The sequence below is a fragment of the Anoplolepis gracilipes genome, chromosome 12 (genome assembly GCF_047496725.1).
Source record: "Anoplolepis gracilipes chromosome 12, ASM4749672v1, whole genome shotgun sequence".
Taxonomy (NCBI): domain Eukaryota; kingdom Metazoa; phylum Arthropoda; class Insecta; order Hymenoptera; family Formicidae; genus Anoplolepis; species Anoplolepis gracilipes.
In genome coordinates this window covers 1,677,966-1,694,550 of record NC_132981.1, presented here as the reverse complement: position 1 = coordinate 1,694,550, position 16,585 = coordinate 1,677,966, and the positions used below count along the sequence as shown (strand labels likewise).

The following is a 16,585-nucleotide window of genomic DNA, read 5'->3' as shown; positions in this document are numbered from 1 at the left end:
TGAAACTTTTAATGTCTTTGTCGACGGCGTTTCCTTTTTTCCCTTTTGTCCACGCAACAGAGAAATTGTACGTCCATTATCATCGTCTCGATTGACGTCTAATTTTCAAGCAGAATACAGGCAAAAATTGGAAGCCGTTTGCTAATCGTCGTAGTGACGATCCATTTAACGGAAATCGCATTTGCAATTCGTTAATTAATTATCCACTACATCGCATTAATTTGATAAACGCCTGTCAGCGTCGTGTTCACTTTTAAATGTAATTACGCAATGAAATACGGATATCCAGGAATGTCCATAAAATTTATGGGAGTAAATTTATCTTTCTGGTTTCTCTTCAATTTATAATCATATATAATGGCACTTCACACGATGCATAATTATCATATAATTATTATAAATTTGATAATAATGTAAATAAGTATAAATTTTGAAATTATACATACAATGCAATGATCTAAATATCTAAATTTACTTTTTATCAATAATTGATTACAGATTATTTTCCATACCTGTGCGTACAAATAAATAAATAAAGAATATTCAAATTTTTACATAAAAAACAATCTAATAGAAAGTTTTCATGATTCGCGCGATATTAAATTAATTAAAATTTTTGTAGAATTTTTCGATTTAAGTCGTTTATAGATCAAATTCGAAAGCTGCCAAATAATAACACACGAGCGATGGACGCGATTCTTGTATGGCGCGGCAATTTGCGAGTGACGTTCTCGAATAGGGCACCATTGGCGAAAAACTCGAAGGTGGCGAATTTACATTCGCTCATAAAACTCGAAGTCCCGGAGGAAATCGGCGGCCAAGTGCTGCCGTCAACTTGGCGAAAACGGAGAGGATCCGAGTCTCGAGAAATATCGTGAGGGAAACTAAGGGAGAAGCTTAACCGCCCTTTTTTTAGGTCAAGGTAGACAAATGTCGTCACAAAAATTCGCGTCAATTATTGCGAATAATTTTTTTTTATCTATTGTATCTGTGTTTGGATTTAAAAATAAATTTTTAAATAATATTTTAATTATAAACGAAACTATTTAATTAATTATTTTCTCTAAACGACAACTTAGGTATTATCATTCTCGTCTCTCAGGAACAAAACGTCATTTGCCAGACAGCACAATATTTATAAAATATATGCAAAATATTTATAATAATTATTTGAATAATTTATAAATATTTATCAAAATATTGAAATTATTATAAATATTTATTAAAATATATAAGATTATAAAAATTATTTATCATAAATGTTTTTATAATCTTAAATTGGATAGATTATCAAGATTTATTATAAATTTTATAGGAAATAAATATTTGATAAATACTTACAAAGTATTATTACAAGTATTTATTTTATTTACTTATCATGAATATTATATAAAATTATGATGTAAATATTATATAAAATGTTTAACCTATATTTTAATAATATGTTAAATATAGCTTTTATGGTTTTTCTCTTAATGTATATAAAGTATGTATATAAAATATTTGTACAATATTAAAAAGAAAGTAATAAAAATATTTATAAGTATTTATCATAAACATCGTGTGCTGTCTATTATTTCAATCGATTATTTGCAATCGCACACGAAAAGTTTTCATGAAGAAACACAAGTTTAAAAATAAAATCATAATTTTGCTGAGTAAACATAGGCAAAAGAGAAAATGTATTCAAAACGTATTTTGAAGGGAAATTCGATTTAATCGATTCAGGTCGATTCCAAATCGATGCGCATGACAGGCAAAGATTGCATTTCTTCACCCGAACACTTTTAAACTGAATAACCGCACCATCTTCCCCGCTCGCATTTTCTAGGATATTGCGCGCATTTGTCACGGGGGACGTCGTTGCATTTACACTACGGAATATGTACATATTTGAGATACGCGGCCGCAACGCGTGCGCCGCACACGCACCGATATTACGCCGCACGATAAATCCTCGTAATGCTTCGCGATTTAAATTGCTTATCATTTAGAGTCAGCCGTACTCTTTGCTATATTAAATTTTCCTTTTTCAATCGCACTTTGCAATGCATTGAAATACACACGAACGTGCTTTCTATGGCCGCTATATTTTAAGTCGCTGAATAGAGTAGATTCCGCATGTATATTATCTTTTTGAAACATAAAAAGTTTCATATCTTATATTATTTATATATTATATTCCGCTATATTAAATTTATATATTATATTATTATATTTACATATTACATTATTTATGTTATGTATTATATTATATATATTATATGTACATATTATTTATATTATATATTATATTCCACTATTTATATAACTAAATTTTTAGAGAAAAAATATCGCATATAAATAATCTATTACGATATTTTTTTTTGCCAATAATGTAACTTTGTGGCAAAAATAGTTGATATAATGACATCTTTTTACGCAACAAATTTAATATGACTTTGACTATTATTTATAAATTTTAATTAATTTTTAATTATTCATGCAAATTAAACTTTTGCTCTTCTATATTTTATAAACTAAAACATTGTTGTTTCAACTATCACATTTATAAATAATGCCAAGAAAGAATCGATTCCGATGGAAGTAGCGTACAACAGCGATCAGCTGGCGCGCAGTAGAAACACTCGCGATTAAATCGGTCAGCTAGTAGTTACAGTCATCAGCGGTAGCACATCAGCGTTAGAAGTCGTATCTTAACTTAGTATCGCGAATGTTTCTGGGCTAATCTCATTATCTGAACGGATAACACTATAGGTCACGTATAAACAAATATTTCGATAATTTTATATATATATATATATATATATTTGCAGAAAAATTCTATTTAACTTCCGTATTAAGGATGTTTTATGATTTAAGCACCTACAATCGGAGCAAAAAGTAGTCGAAATTAACGAATATATACTTTTCTCATATATCTTAATATATGATTAGTATAAAGATTGCATAAAATCTTATTATTTATTCATAACTTTTATCATTGACGGTACCTCAATTTCACCATTACAGCACAAAATTTGAATTATAAAAATAAAAGAATTTACTCGTACAGAGTAATTTAAAATGTCAGAATAAAAATTATAATAATAAATAATGACAAAATATAGAAAATTTTTAACTATTTCTTTGATAAATTTAATAATTTATCATTTCTCCGAAAAGAAAGAAATGTGACAACATGGTAATTTTTCATAAGTTGGTCAAATTGCAAATTGACATATGAGGCCGAGTCGCTTCTCGCTTACACGTTTGTATATAAAGGCTTCTTCAGATGAAAAGATAGGTTATTTAAAATGTCAAAAGAAGACTCAGCTAAATATTATGTTGCCACGTTTTCACAATAAATAATATGTCATCTCGGATAATAGGAGGAAATTGAGAAAATTATATATTCAATATCTTTTGAACTAGTCAGTACTTGAGCAAAGTTATGTGATCAAATATTTCCTCTATATTTATACTATACTTTTGCAAATTTTGAATAAATTCCTATTATTATTTCTATCGATTTTAGCTCTTAAACCAACACGATCACAGGTTTTTTTATAAGATAGAAAATCTGTAATCGTATCAATTTAAGGACTAAAAAGGACAGAAATAATGATATTTATACATATTTATATAAATAATTATATTTATAATTATGTTAATACTTTTACTTATAATTAACTCCACAAAATAATTATATTTATAATAATATCGACGGGTAAATTCATTGCAAATGAAAATCCTTATAACTTTTGATTGCTTCAGTGAATTAACTCCAGGTTTTTTATAAGTTTTTGAACATGTATCAAAAGAATCTGTGCAAATTTTATTAAATTCCTATATTTTTAAAAATAGGTACTAAACATCCTTAATCTCTCTCGCGATATCGCAACGTGTTAAATGGATTTTAACGTGAAATTTTCACGAAGCCGTAAACAAGTTACCCTTAAATGTGCTATCGACATGATGACGCGTCATTAATTTCACGGCCTCTCTCCTTGTTAGAATTCGCAATTTTACGGGTCAGCGCATCTTTTTTAAAGAAAATTCTCCACATCTTGTCCCGCTTGCGAAGAAAACACAGCTGATGTATAAGAGGGGAACGATAAGGTGGTTAATGACTCGCTGCTGTTATAACGATGACGTTATCTGTATCAGCAAACATACATAACAAACCTCCAAGTTACCGGCTGTTATAAATACTGAAGCGCATCTCGTCTCAGGTATTATAACACTTCATTATCCCATTTCCACGTGGGAGGGCCAGTACATTAATGTCACAAACTCAACTTGACATTAACATCGCGCGTTATCGTTCTCAAAGCTCTTATTGCAACAACTCACAGCGACTTGTGTGACGAGTATCATCGTTCAAAAAAGAAAAAAAAAACATCACGTGTTAATTGATCCCGATGGAGCCATACATCATACATGCCACGTTTTTTTGCGACAAAATAACGTGTAAATCTAGAATAAACGTGGACAAAATAAAGATAATACATATTTGAGAGTAAAGAAAACATTCCAGGACTAATTTATCTATTTATTTATTTTATTTTTTCCTATTGAATTAATTAATATGTAAAATAATAATTTACTTGATATTTGAAATAATAAAAAATTAATATTTACTGCAAAAAATAACTGCAGACAAAGTATTTAAAGTTTTCTTACAAACATACAAATTTTCAGACACTTTTCTGAATTTTCAGAAAAATGACTCTGATGATTAAAAACAAATTATCTGAAATAACATTCAGATCTGAAAATGCAGATTTAAATTCTTAAGCAATTTTTTACATTATATATAATTAATACAAATTTGGAAACTTATTAAATATTTAAATATTATTTAAAATAAAATTTCAAATTATTATTTCAATAATTTCAATTATTGCAATGATTTTAAAGAAATATTTTTCCTTTTTATTTATATCTATTAACGTTTCATAAAAAAATAAATTTTCAAATAATATTTAAATTACAAAGCAAGTTATTTAAATAGTTACTTTCAATAGTCTGCGTTTGGAAAGGGCCTTATCAATAGCGGCGAGATCGATCTCTGTGCCATATAAAATCAGTTCTATTACACATACGTGTGATTTAGCGTGCGAAAATCGAACGGTGACGAAAATAAAAAAGGGAGAGAGAGAGAAAGCATACTCCAAAAAACGAGACGCAATGACGGATCGCTGAACGGTGGGCATTTAACCGAGTATTCACCGTCGAGCGCACTTCTTCCTGCTTTATGGCGTATGACACATACGCGAAAACAAGATAAACCGTCCTCCCCCTCCCCCTTTCCTCACCCCCCCCCCCCCCGAGGGATGGATGACACTCGATTTGCGTTGAGCTGCCTGCATTTTGCGACGCGGTTGCACCATCTTCTATTGCGGTGAAAAAAAGCACGTTAGCGAAAAAGGGAAAGAAGAGAGGGGGGAGGAGGGGAGGAAAACGGATCAAACGGGCTTGCCAGATTGATATCGTCACCAGCTCGCTCGACGCGCGCTTTTTTTCCGCCCGAGTGCCGTCTCGTTACCCATCAGGTCATTCGTGCACCAATTGCTTTTATTTATCCACTTTTTTTTTCTCTCCACCCGTTAGAGTTAGTCGCATCGTTAACGTTCCGCGCGTACCATTCGCGGAATGATATCTCTGTTGATATTTGAAAAATGTGGCACGCGAATTACTTGAATTCATTTTCGTTTGGTTTTCAATCGGTCGGAACGAAAGTAGGGATCTTTTTAGAATTTCATAAGGAAAGGATAGACCTTTCAAAGTAAAACTTAATTAAGAGGTGACAAAAATTAATTAAAAATATAGGAGTTTATTAAAATTTGCACAGATTCTTCTGATACATGTTCAGAGACTTATAAAAAACCTGGAGTTGATTCACTGAATCAAAAGTTATAAAGATTTTAATTTTCAATGAATTTATTCGTCGATATTATTATAAATATAATTATTTTGTGAATCCAATTATAAGTAAAAGTATTAATATAATTATAAATATAATTATTTATATAAATAAGTATTAATATATTTATTTCTGTCCTTTTTAGCCCTTAAATTGATACGATTACAGATTTTCTATCTTATAAAAAACCTGAGATCGTGTTGATTTAAGAGCTAAAATAGATAGAAATAATAATAGAAATTTATTCAAAATTTGCAAAAATATAGTTTAAATATAGAGGAAATATTTGATCACATAATTTTGGTCAAGTACTGACTAGTTCGAAAGATATTGAATATAATTTTCTCAATTTCGTCCTATTATCCGAGATGACATATTATTTAATGTGAAAACGTGAGAAGCATAGCATTCAGCTAAGGCTTCTTTTGACATTTTAAATAATCTATCTTTTCATCTGAAGCCTCTATATACAAACGTATAAGCGAGAAGCGACTCGGCCTCATATGTCAATTTGCAATTTGACCAACTTATGAAAAATTACCATGTTGCCACACATTTCTTTCTTCTCGGAGAAATGACAAATTATTAAATTTATCAAAGAAATAGTTAAAAATCTTCTATATTTTGTCATTATTCACTATTATAATTTTTATTCTGACAATTTAAATTACTCTGTACGAGTAAATTCTTTTATTTTTATAATTCAAATTTTGTGCTGTAATGTTGAAATCGAGGTACCGTCAATGATAAAAGTTTCTCATTATAATTTAAGAAACACGAAAATTCTCCGAAAAAAAGCAACAGAAGTTCGAAAATACATTTCTACACTCTAGCTATAAATAAATAATAAGATTTTATGCAATCTTTATAATAATCATATACTAAGATATATGAGAAAAGTATATATTCGTCAATTTCGATTACTTTTTGCTCCGATTGTAGGTGCTAAACATCCTTAATACACAATAATAAATATTTTTTAATTTAATTTCTTATAAAATAAAGACAAAATAATAATTTAATGTACCATAAAATATAATATATTTAATGTACAAAGTACAAATTATAAATTCGCGAACGTGTCCAATTTTAAAAAACGGAATAATATTTTTGAAAGAAAGAGAGTTTCGCACTTTGCAGTTTTTATCAGAGACACACATATTGTTTTGTTTGCGCGCGCGACGCGACAGTTATACTCGTCTTATCGATAAAATCACCTCCCTCACGCTCCTTTGCATGTCAGATAAAAGTAGATGCTTCCCCTTCTACCATTTGTTTCCGTCGAAACAATCGTTTACCTTCGTTTCTCCGAGTTTATTCGACGCTCTTTACGATCGCGTTTCCACTTCGCGGCTGAGTGTCTTTTTTTTTCATTATCAAATACGAAAACAATAGTTGCTTCGAGAAATACGCAAAGGCACTTACTAAACGGACCGTATTGTTATACAAAATTCTTTTTTTACCTTCAAGAATCGAATACTTATTATTAATCGAAGTTATCATCTATTATATTTGACTCTCTATAATTTTATAGAAAAAATTTCATTATAAATAAATTAATCATAAAATAAATAAATCGCATTATATAATGAAATGTGTAATACCTTAATATCATTATATTAACGTAATCTGTGTAACTGACAAGTAAAAGGGATCCGTTGAGTTCACTGTATATGGTATATGTCGTACAACGTATGAAGGTTTCAGCGCAACTAAACTACTTAAGCAGTTTCAACATCACGGACTCTCGTCGTCTCGCTATCTGCCAACCCTGTCTTAAACTCCTATCACGTCTTTCGCCTAGATAATTCTATTCTCGATTTCTGCTCTCTCTCTCTCTCTCTCTCTCTCTCTCTCTCCAATTATTATCTAACTCGAGAGAGCATGGCGCTTTATTAGTCTCCGCTCATTATTTTGTCACTTCTAAACGCGATCCTTTTTAAATAAATTCAATTCCGTCAAAATTAATTTAAATCAATTTTTAATTTATTTTCACCATCAATTAAATTAATTTAAACCAGTGATGTACTTAAAAGAAATTATACATCTCTGCGAAAGGTTAAAGAAAATGTTTTCCAATCAATGTATTTTCTTAAGAAAAATTCCCTTTTCTCTTGAATTTTATTTCGTAATAAAAGGTCTGAATTAAATCGTAGTGTCTTTGTATTTTTCTTTTCTCTGTTCATTATTTTATATACGCGCATTTGATATGTGGCATCCATCTTATGCAATTTCAGATCGCAACGTCATTTATGTCACGTCATCGTGCGATGATAAGCCACCTTTTATCGTTCTGCTATGTCCGGAGGGGGGGGGGGAGGGGTAAAGAAAGTACTTCGTTTCCGGGGTATCATCATTCTCTTTCCGCAATGTCATAACGTAGCGCAACTGAATATCATTTATTATTGGGAGCTGTACTCCGTAATTTCCGCACACTAACCCGGGAGAAAGAACGCAATATTCGCGGCCAAATAGGGCAACAATGTTATATTATTGCATTACGTCATTAGGTGATTTTCTAATGAATAGCTCTCCGAAAGTAGGTCGTGTCTCGCGGTGCATCTCCGTCTGCTTTGAGATAGCAACTATTAACCGACATGTCGCAAAATGTTGTTACGGAAGAAAATTTGATACATCAAGCAGATTAAAATAAAATTTCCTGAGGCAAATATAAAATTAATCCTTTTGACTCAATTTAGACATATTTTTGTATAAATTTTCAAATCTGGCTATCTGAAAGTAATTACAGACAACATATCTTAATTAGAATCATTTTTGTGAAATTTCAGAAAAATGTTTGAAAATTCAGAAGGTCAATTCTTTTGAAAATTTTATCTGAAAATTCAGTGTCTGTAAGAAAATTAGATAATTTGTTATAATTATTTTTTACAAAATATTATAAGAAATTGTCTAAGAATTCAGACACATTTATGTCTGCATTTTCAGACCTGGACGTCTGTAAGTTTTGCCTGAAAGTTTTGTCTAAAAGAAAAAATTTCAAACAATATGTTTTAGTCATCAGAGTCATTTTTCTGGAAGTTCATAAGAATGTCTAAAAGTTTAAAGACTCTTCTGAAAATTTTGTCTGAGAATCTGAAGAATTCGAATTTGTTTTAATCATTAATCAGAGTTATTTTTCTAAAAGTTCAGAATAATGCCTGCAACTTCAGGCACTCTTCTCAAATTCAATTCTGAATTTTTTTCTGAAATGAAATTAAATTCTTCTGAAATTAAAGAAAAATTTCAGACATTTTTTTTAAATTTTGTCTGCAAATCCGGATAATTCTGTAAAAAAAACTTTAGACACTTGTCTACACACTGTAAAACAAAATTATAGATAAAGTATCTAAAATTTTCTTACAGATATATATACTATCCGGAATTTCAGACAGAATTTTCAGAAGAGTGTCTGAATTTTTAGACCATCTTTTGAACTTTCAGAAAAATAATTTAGACAATTAAAACAAATTGTCTAAAAATTTTTTTACTTTCAGACACCAAAATGTGTCTAATATCTTAGATAATTCTTAGGTAATTTTTTACAATGCAGTTATTTTTTACAACTACTTTTTACAGTGTACAACAGCAATTTTATAAAAGCTTACACAGATTGAAAGATTACATGTACATTCATCGTGTGAGTCCGATTTGTTATTCCGTGAACGAAGTATTTATCCGTGGTTTTGCTTGAAAATAATGAATAATTAAATCGCATTATTAATACGCAAATATTGGCGTCGCGCTTAAAGAACGAATCGATCGACGCGAAGGCAATTAAAGCGCGCTGGGCAAACATTCGGCAGGAATATGAATTATGTAAATTTAATTACGTAGAACGTATTTTCCCGTTATTTCGCTAAACAGGCAACGATATCGCGATATCCCACCCGATCTATGATAATCATGGGGGGTCAATGAGATCGATAAATTCACCGGGACCTCTGCTAAGCACGAGCACTCAGCTCGTTATCTGAGGCACGAGAGCGCCGCTACTTATCGTCTTTTCGCATAAGTAAATTTCCAGCGACATCCTCTTCCCACCCACGTCATCCCACAGTCAACGAAGGTAGTTCGCACTCTTGTCGCGTGTCGTTAGTCTTGTCCGTTATTCGGTTACTTTGCGGTTACTTCTCACATGTATAAGCGAGACTATCGCAGAAGTTACGTGAGAATATCGTCGACTCATCCCCTCGTTCCGTCTCCCTTCCCTCCTCCCTCTCGACCGATCTACGGAAAATGCGAGGAATGCATTTGCACGTTGTAAAAATGATCACGCTCTCACACTCACGCTTCTCTGAATCTGTATGCATATGATTTAAAGACTCTCGCGTCCAGGAAAATGGCGTAAAAAAGGTTTATTATACACAATAATATTTTCGGGAAAAATGCACCGTTTAAAAAAAAAAACCTATTAAAGTGAAGAGAAAGAGTGTATTTTCGAATCGTAAATTTCAATATTTCTGCCAAGAGAACGTTATTCTTTATTTACGTACTGATATAAATTTTATCAATATATGATGGAGAATAAAAAACAGAGTTAGACTTCTATGATATATGAAAAGATACGAATACTGTATGTTGGTAATTGAAGGGTCAATCTTTGATGAAAGGGAAAGAAAATGTGGACTAACAGTTTTATAATAAAAGAATACAAGTAATTGTGTCTAATATTTAAAAAAAAAACAAAATCCCCGAAATCTATCTTAAGGATATTTAGTACCTAGTTTTAAAAATATTGGAATTTAATAAAATTTGCACAGATTGTTCTGATACATGTTCAGAGACTTATAAAAAAACCTAGAGTTGATTCACTGAAGCAATCAAAAGTTATAAGGATTTTAATTTGCAATGAATTTACCCGTCAATATTATTATAAATATAATTATTTTGTGTATCTAATTATAAGTAAAAGTATTAATATAATGATAAATATAATTATTTATATAAATAAGTATAAATATAATTATTTCTGTCCTTTTTAGCCCTTAAATTGATACAATTACAGATTTTCTATCTTATAAAAAACCTGTGATCGTGTTGATTTAAGAGCTAAAATCAATAGAAATAATAATAGGAATTTATTCAAAATTTGCAAAAGTATAGTTTTAATATAGAGGAAATATTTGATCACATAATTTTGATCAAGTACTGACTAGTTCAAAAGATATTGAATATAATTTTCTCAATTTCCTCCTATTATCCGAGATGACATATTATTTATTGTGAAAACGTGGCAACATAGCATTCAGCTGAGCCTTCTTTTGACATTTTAAATAATCTATCTTTTCATCTGAAGCCTTTATACACAAACGTAGCGAGAAGCGACTCGGCCTCATATGTCAATTTGCAATTTGACCAACTTATGAAAAATTATCATGTAGCCACATTTCTTTCTTCTCGGAGAAATGACAAATTATTAAATTTATCAAAGAAATAGTTAAAAATCTTCTATATTTTGTCATTATTTACTATTATAATTTTTATTCTGACATTTTAAATTACTCTGTACGAGTAAATTTTTTTATTTTAATAATTCAAATTTTGTGCTGTAATGTTGAAATCGAGGTACCGTCAATGATAAAAGTTCCTCATTATAATTTAAAAAACACGAAAATTCTCCGAAAAAAAGCAACAGAAGTTCGAAAATACATTTCTACACTCTAGGTATGAATAAATAATAAGATTTTATGCAATCTTTATAATAATCATATACTAAGATATATGAGAAAAGTATATATTCGTCAATTTCGACTACTTTTTGCTCCGATTGTAGGTACTAAACATTCTTAATCCTAATCCATTATGTAACTATATTTGATTCTTTTTTTTTTTTAATATGTTTTTATCTTACAATTTTCTCTAAAATAGAAATGTAATCGCGCGCGTGTAGTAGTGCGAGGTACTTTTGGAGAAATTCGATTCTCCTACTCGTTGAATTCTTTCATTCTGTGTCAAACTACGCTCCGCGTTAGGAGCTCGCGTTCGCGAGGTAAGTGCGAGATAAGCGGGAAAACAATTCCTCGAACTGGATATTCTCACGACTACTCTTTCCTCCCCCTCCTTCTCCCTCTCCTCCAATTACATCGTCCTTGTTCCAACAGTATCGTCGTCACGATTATCGGCTCCCAATTTCCGGTTCAGAGCGGCAACTTTCGATGTGACAAGGTGGGCGCAATCGTCTTTCAAGAAGTACTTAAAGGTAGAAACAAGGTGATAAGGGAGATAAGGGATCGCTTCCGACACTTAACAGAGGCCAGTTTTTTTTTTGCTGACGTATGTGAAATAAAAACAAAACGAGGAAAAGTTATCAATGATGAGTTATGAATCAGCTGTGAGTTTGACAGTGAGCTGTCAAACCAAGCGTACTTTTAATGTGAATAATTTTAACACTCGGGTCTTTTTCATGCTTTCTCTGTCTGTTATGTTTGATAATTTTGATATGAAATTAGAATTTCAAAGATGAAGGAAAAATCTATAACTCGGCACACTTTAGAGGAAATTTAAAGCAAATTTAAAGTGATATTACAAATAATGGAATTTAGTCTATTTCTGTTTTCACAAACAGGATGTGCTATTATATATTTTTAATGAACAGAAAAAGGAAATCGATCGATGACCTTTTTTCTGGAGAACCGGAAATCGCAACAGATATTCTTCGCTATCACAAAGGAAGTCGGGCAATTTGTGCGGGAAACTTTATGGTTTGATAGAACTTATTGCGCAAAGATTGAAAACGCAGTTGTAAACCGATATCGTGCGTGATTTATCCGGCCACGAAGTATATTTACCTTCACGCGTGGAAAAAAGAAAAAGACGACGAAGCTGTCCCTCGCGAATTTTTCTTACGCGTACAGCGACATTTTATTTTGGCTCGCTATATCTACTGTAGTCGTTTAGTACACATTTTTTTCGCCATAATTTCTCTCGTTCTCTCTCTTTATTTTTCTGCCCTTTTTCTGCACTTGCGTCTCCAGATTAAATATTCACGAGAGGAAAAACGGGAACAATTTTTCCGTCGCAGTGACGAATTTAAACCGCAAATTTTGTTTGGTGAGCGCGTTCCTGAACAAATAATAATTTGAAGAAAACTATAATTTAGGCACTTTTAATCGAGTTTTTTTACCTACCATGATGCCCCACTGATTAAGCATTCGAAACTAATTAAGGTTTTATCAAAATTCTTAAACAAATACAAGTCTTTATTAAAGCAATATAAAAATCTAATTTTTCATATTCCTTTGATATAAAAACTATTTATAAAAATCTAAAAATAAAATTTTTATACTTTTAATTTCATATAAGATTTTTAATATTTACTTTTTACTTCTCCCACTTAATTTAACGAGTTGTGGTAATCTCAGCTGAGAGCAGAAAGAAGTTAAAATGGAATGTTCTACAATAAACTCGCTCCTGGAGAATAGCATACATCTCTTATATGAAGCGAGCTCATCAGACCCTCCTCTCCGATTAGGGATTAAATTAATTCTACGCTGACTATAGAGATTTTGGGAAAAGCAGTTTGCCGAATCCCGCGAGACGAAAAATCGTCGCTTTATTTGCGATTCCATCGATCGCACTCGAAACGAGTGGAATCGCAAAACAATTTGTTCCGCGGGACAATTGCCGTGATTAAATACTCGCGCGAATAAACACGCCCTTCATAACTTTAGCACGAATTTATAAATTCAACGCGCGTTTGTCCGTTAGCCATTATTTCGTCATGACTACGTAAATAATCGCACTTCTCATTAATATTTTTTTTTTTTTTCAAATATCCGTCCAATCGATGTCGATAAATAGGGCAACGTGGGGTAGAACGGCACCACGAAGTACAATGGTGCAGAGTCGATATCTTTTTACAAAGATGCTACCATGTCATGAAATATGTTGCAATTATTGCTATTAAGTGTCTCTTTCTGCGTGCTGTTATCAGTGGTGGCAATATTTTTAGTTGAAGGTTGTTATAAATTATTTATTGCACTTGCTGTGCTCTCCGCGATTGAGTTGTATTTCTTCGATATATTTACATAAGATAAACAATGATAAAATTCTATTTTTTATTACCATAAACACATTTATGTTTTAAAATAATCTTTTCTTATTAATTTCATACTGTCAACGTAAATATTGATTAATTATAATTTTTTATACGATCAAAAGTAAATAAATACGTTTTGAGGCTTAATGAAATATTAGCCCACGAAATGTTGTACTTTTTATTTTTATACTAGCAAAAGAAAGAGAGTATACATAGATGCCGTCTTTCAAAATTAATACCAAAAATTATTATATTAAAGGATATTTTTCCATGTTTTAAAGAGAAAAATATTGATTATAACAAAAGAATTATTTTTATTTATTAATTTATAGTTATCATTTAAAAATCAATATTCTTATGTTTTATATATCATATTATAATATACAACTTTTAAAAAGTTTTAGACATCGATGTTAATGAAATAAACAAGTTTTGGAGGTAGTCCATTATACCCGCATGAAAAGCATATCACGAAAATCTAGACTTTTATTAAATCAATAATCTCGTCTATTTAAACTATTATTTTGTAATAAACTTGTGTTTTTTCTTATAGTAGATATTCCAAAGAATATTTTTAGTAAAAAGAAGATCGATTTATTTTTTTTTAATATGTTGAAAACTTGCTCAATGCTTACGTTGGCCGTTCTACCCCACGTTCCCCTATCTGCGAAATGAAGGGGGTAAGTTTCTCTGCAATTTTTTTTCGCTGAAAGATTTCACTTCATTCTTTATTGTTCGCTTTTCGGTTTGCGAGAATTTCGCGCAATTTTGTTTGCAATCTCACGTCATTTGACGGTCGAGCTCAAGTTCAATAGCGAGAGTGTATCGCGGAAATTCTTGGTCCGCAAAGGGAGTTTAATAACTAGGGAAGGGAAGCAAGACCGATATGAGATAGATAGATAGATGGAAAGAGAGAGAACCTAGTTGGAGGGTTTAATATGTACGACATCCTCAGGGCGTTATAATCGTCGAATATCGATCATGCCGTAGTATGTCGTACATGACGTAACCCGCTTCGAGGGACTCTTCCCGTTTGACCAATCAGAGTATGCTGAAGGATCGTATCATACTTGTCGTTCCTGATCGTCCGCCGACCTCGGCTTGTGCGCGGGCGAAATCGAAGAGGATTTTCAATCAAAAGAGGAGGCACAGGAATCTCTGAAATTACCTCTGCAATTTGCCCTTGTGAACGATTCATACGTATTGTTTAAGGGCTAAGTCTACTTTAGTATACAAAAATTGATGATTTTTAAGAATTTTGTTTCTAAAAATATTAAGAAATGATGACTTTTTGACGTTTTGTGTTTTTACTGATTATTGTGGAAAAAACTGCCTAAGAAATCAAACATATTTTTGTCTGAATTTTCAGATCTGATTGTCTGAAAATAATTTCAGACCATCTGTCTTATAATTAGTCATCACAATCATTTTTTCTGAAAGCTTAGAAGAATCTCTGAAAATTCAGATACTCTTCTATTTAAAAATTTAAACAGTACGTCAATATTTTTAAATCTTAAATATTTTGTTTCTTTATTATTCATTATAGGATTCAATTTTGAACTTAATTTTACTAGAAAAAATTGAAAAATAACAAAATAATGTTTTTTTCAAATATGATATTTCAATTTTACTGAAATATTAAATTTTTTTAAAAAATTCTAATTAGATTTAGTACCCCAAAAATATCTCATGGAATAAAACTAATAATAAACCAAATTTTTTTCATTTCAGACAATTACAAGGGAAATTTATTTACCTCACAATATATCATTTTTATCACAGTACGCGCAAAGGTTTAAACAAACAAAAAACTAAATATCCAAGATTTAAAAATATTGACATTGTTCAAACATCAATCATATTTAAACATTTTTATATTTTTACGTCAAAATAATAATAAATCAATTTCAATCTTTTTCAAAACAAATTTTACTGCACTAAGATTTAAAAATATTGACACTTACTGTTTTAATAAAACCTATAAAACGCCACAAAAAGATCAATTTTTATAATATTTCTTCTTAAATTCCTAAAGATCATCAATCGTTTATACTATACTGCAGTAAGCTATTACCTTTAAAAAAAACCATATACGAATGTGATGCTTTTTCATTGCAGGTGAACTTTCACGCAGACACATGCGTGTCATATTTCATTCTTTGTATATAAAAATTTTATATACTGCGTTTTCTTTTTTTGCCCATGTCGAGGACACACTGAAATTTGCGCAAAACAATATTGACCGATAAAACATTCGCTGTAATTCTCACTTCGATAACGAAAGCAGATTTATTGGCCATATGCGTGAGCGACGCGTGTATGTCATTTCACCGGCGGATAAAATATTCCGAGCGTCGCGTCGCGCGAGAAGAACCGCAAATGACACGACGTGATATCATTGATCATTACTCGCCACTATCTGTCGTACGTTATATATTAATAATTTTTTCGTTTATCCCTGTTTTTTCAGAAATACGTCAGCGAAGGATCGACGGTGCGGGACTGCGTGACCCAGTGCGTGGAGAAAGGTGAGTGTCAAACTTTGACAGTTCCCTCCATCCACGTGAATAAATCTGTCTATTACGCGATCGTGAAAAAAAAAAAAAAAAAAAAACAAGAACAACGCACGCTGGCTATAT

At 31.1% G+C, this 16,585-nt stretch overlaps 1 protein-coding gene across 1 annotated transcript in view; it reads left to right on the top strand.

Moving 5' to 3' along the window:
- LOC140671643 (uncharacterized) overlaps window positions 1–16,585 on the top strand; it is a 117,622-nt gene that overhangs the window by 92,284 nt on the left and 8,753 nt on the right. Inside the window, exon 3 of the mRNA XM_072903117.1 lies at window positions 16,417–16,474. Within this exon, the coding sequence (XP_072759218.1) occupies window positions 16,417–16,474 (58 nt within the window). The remainder of the gene's footprint in view (window positions 1–16,416; window positions 16,475–16,585) is intronic.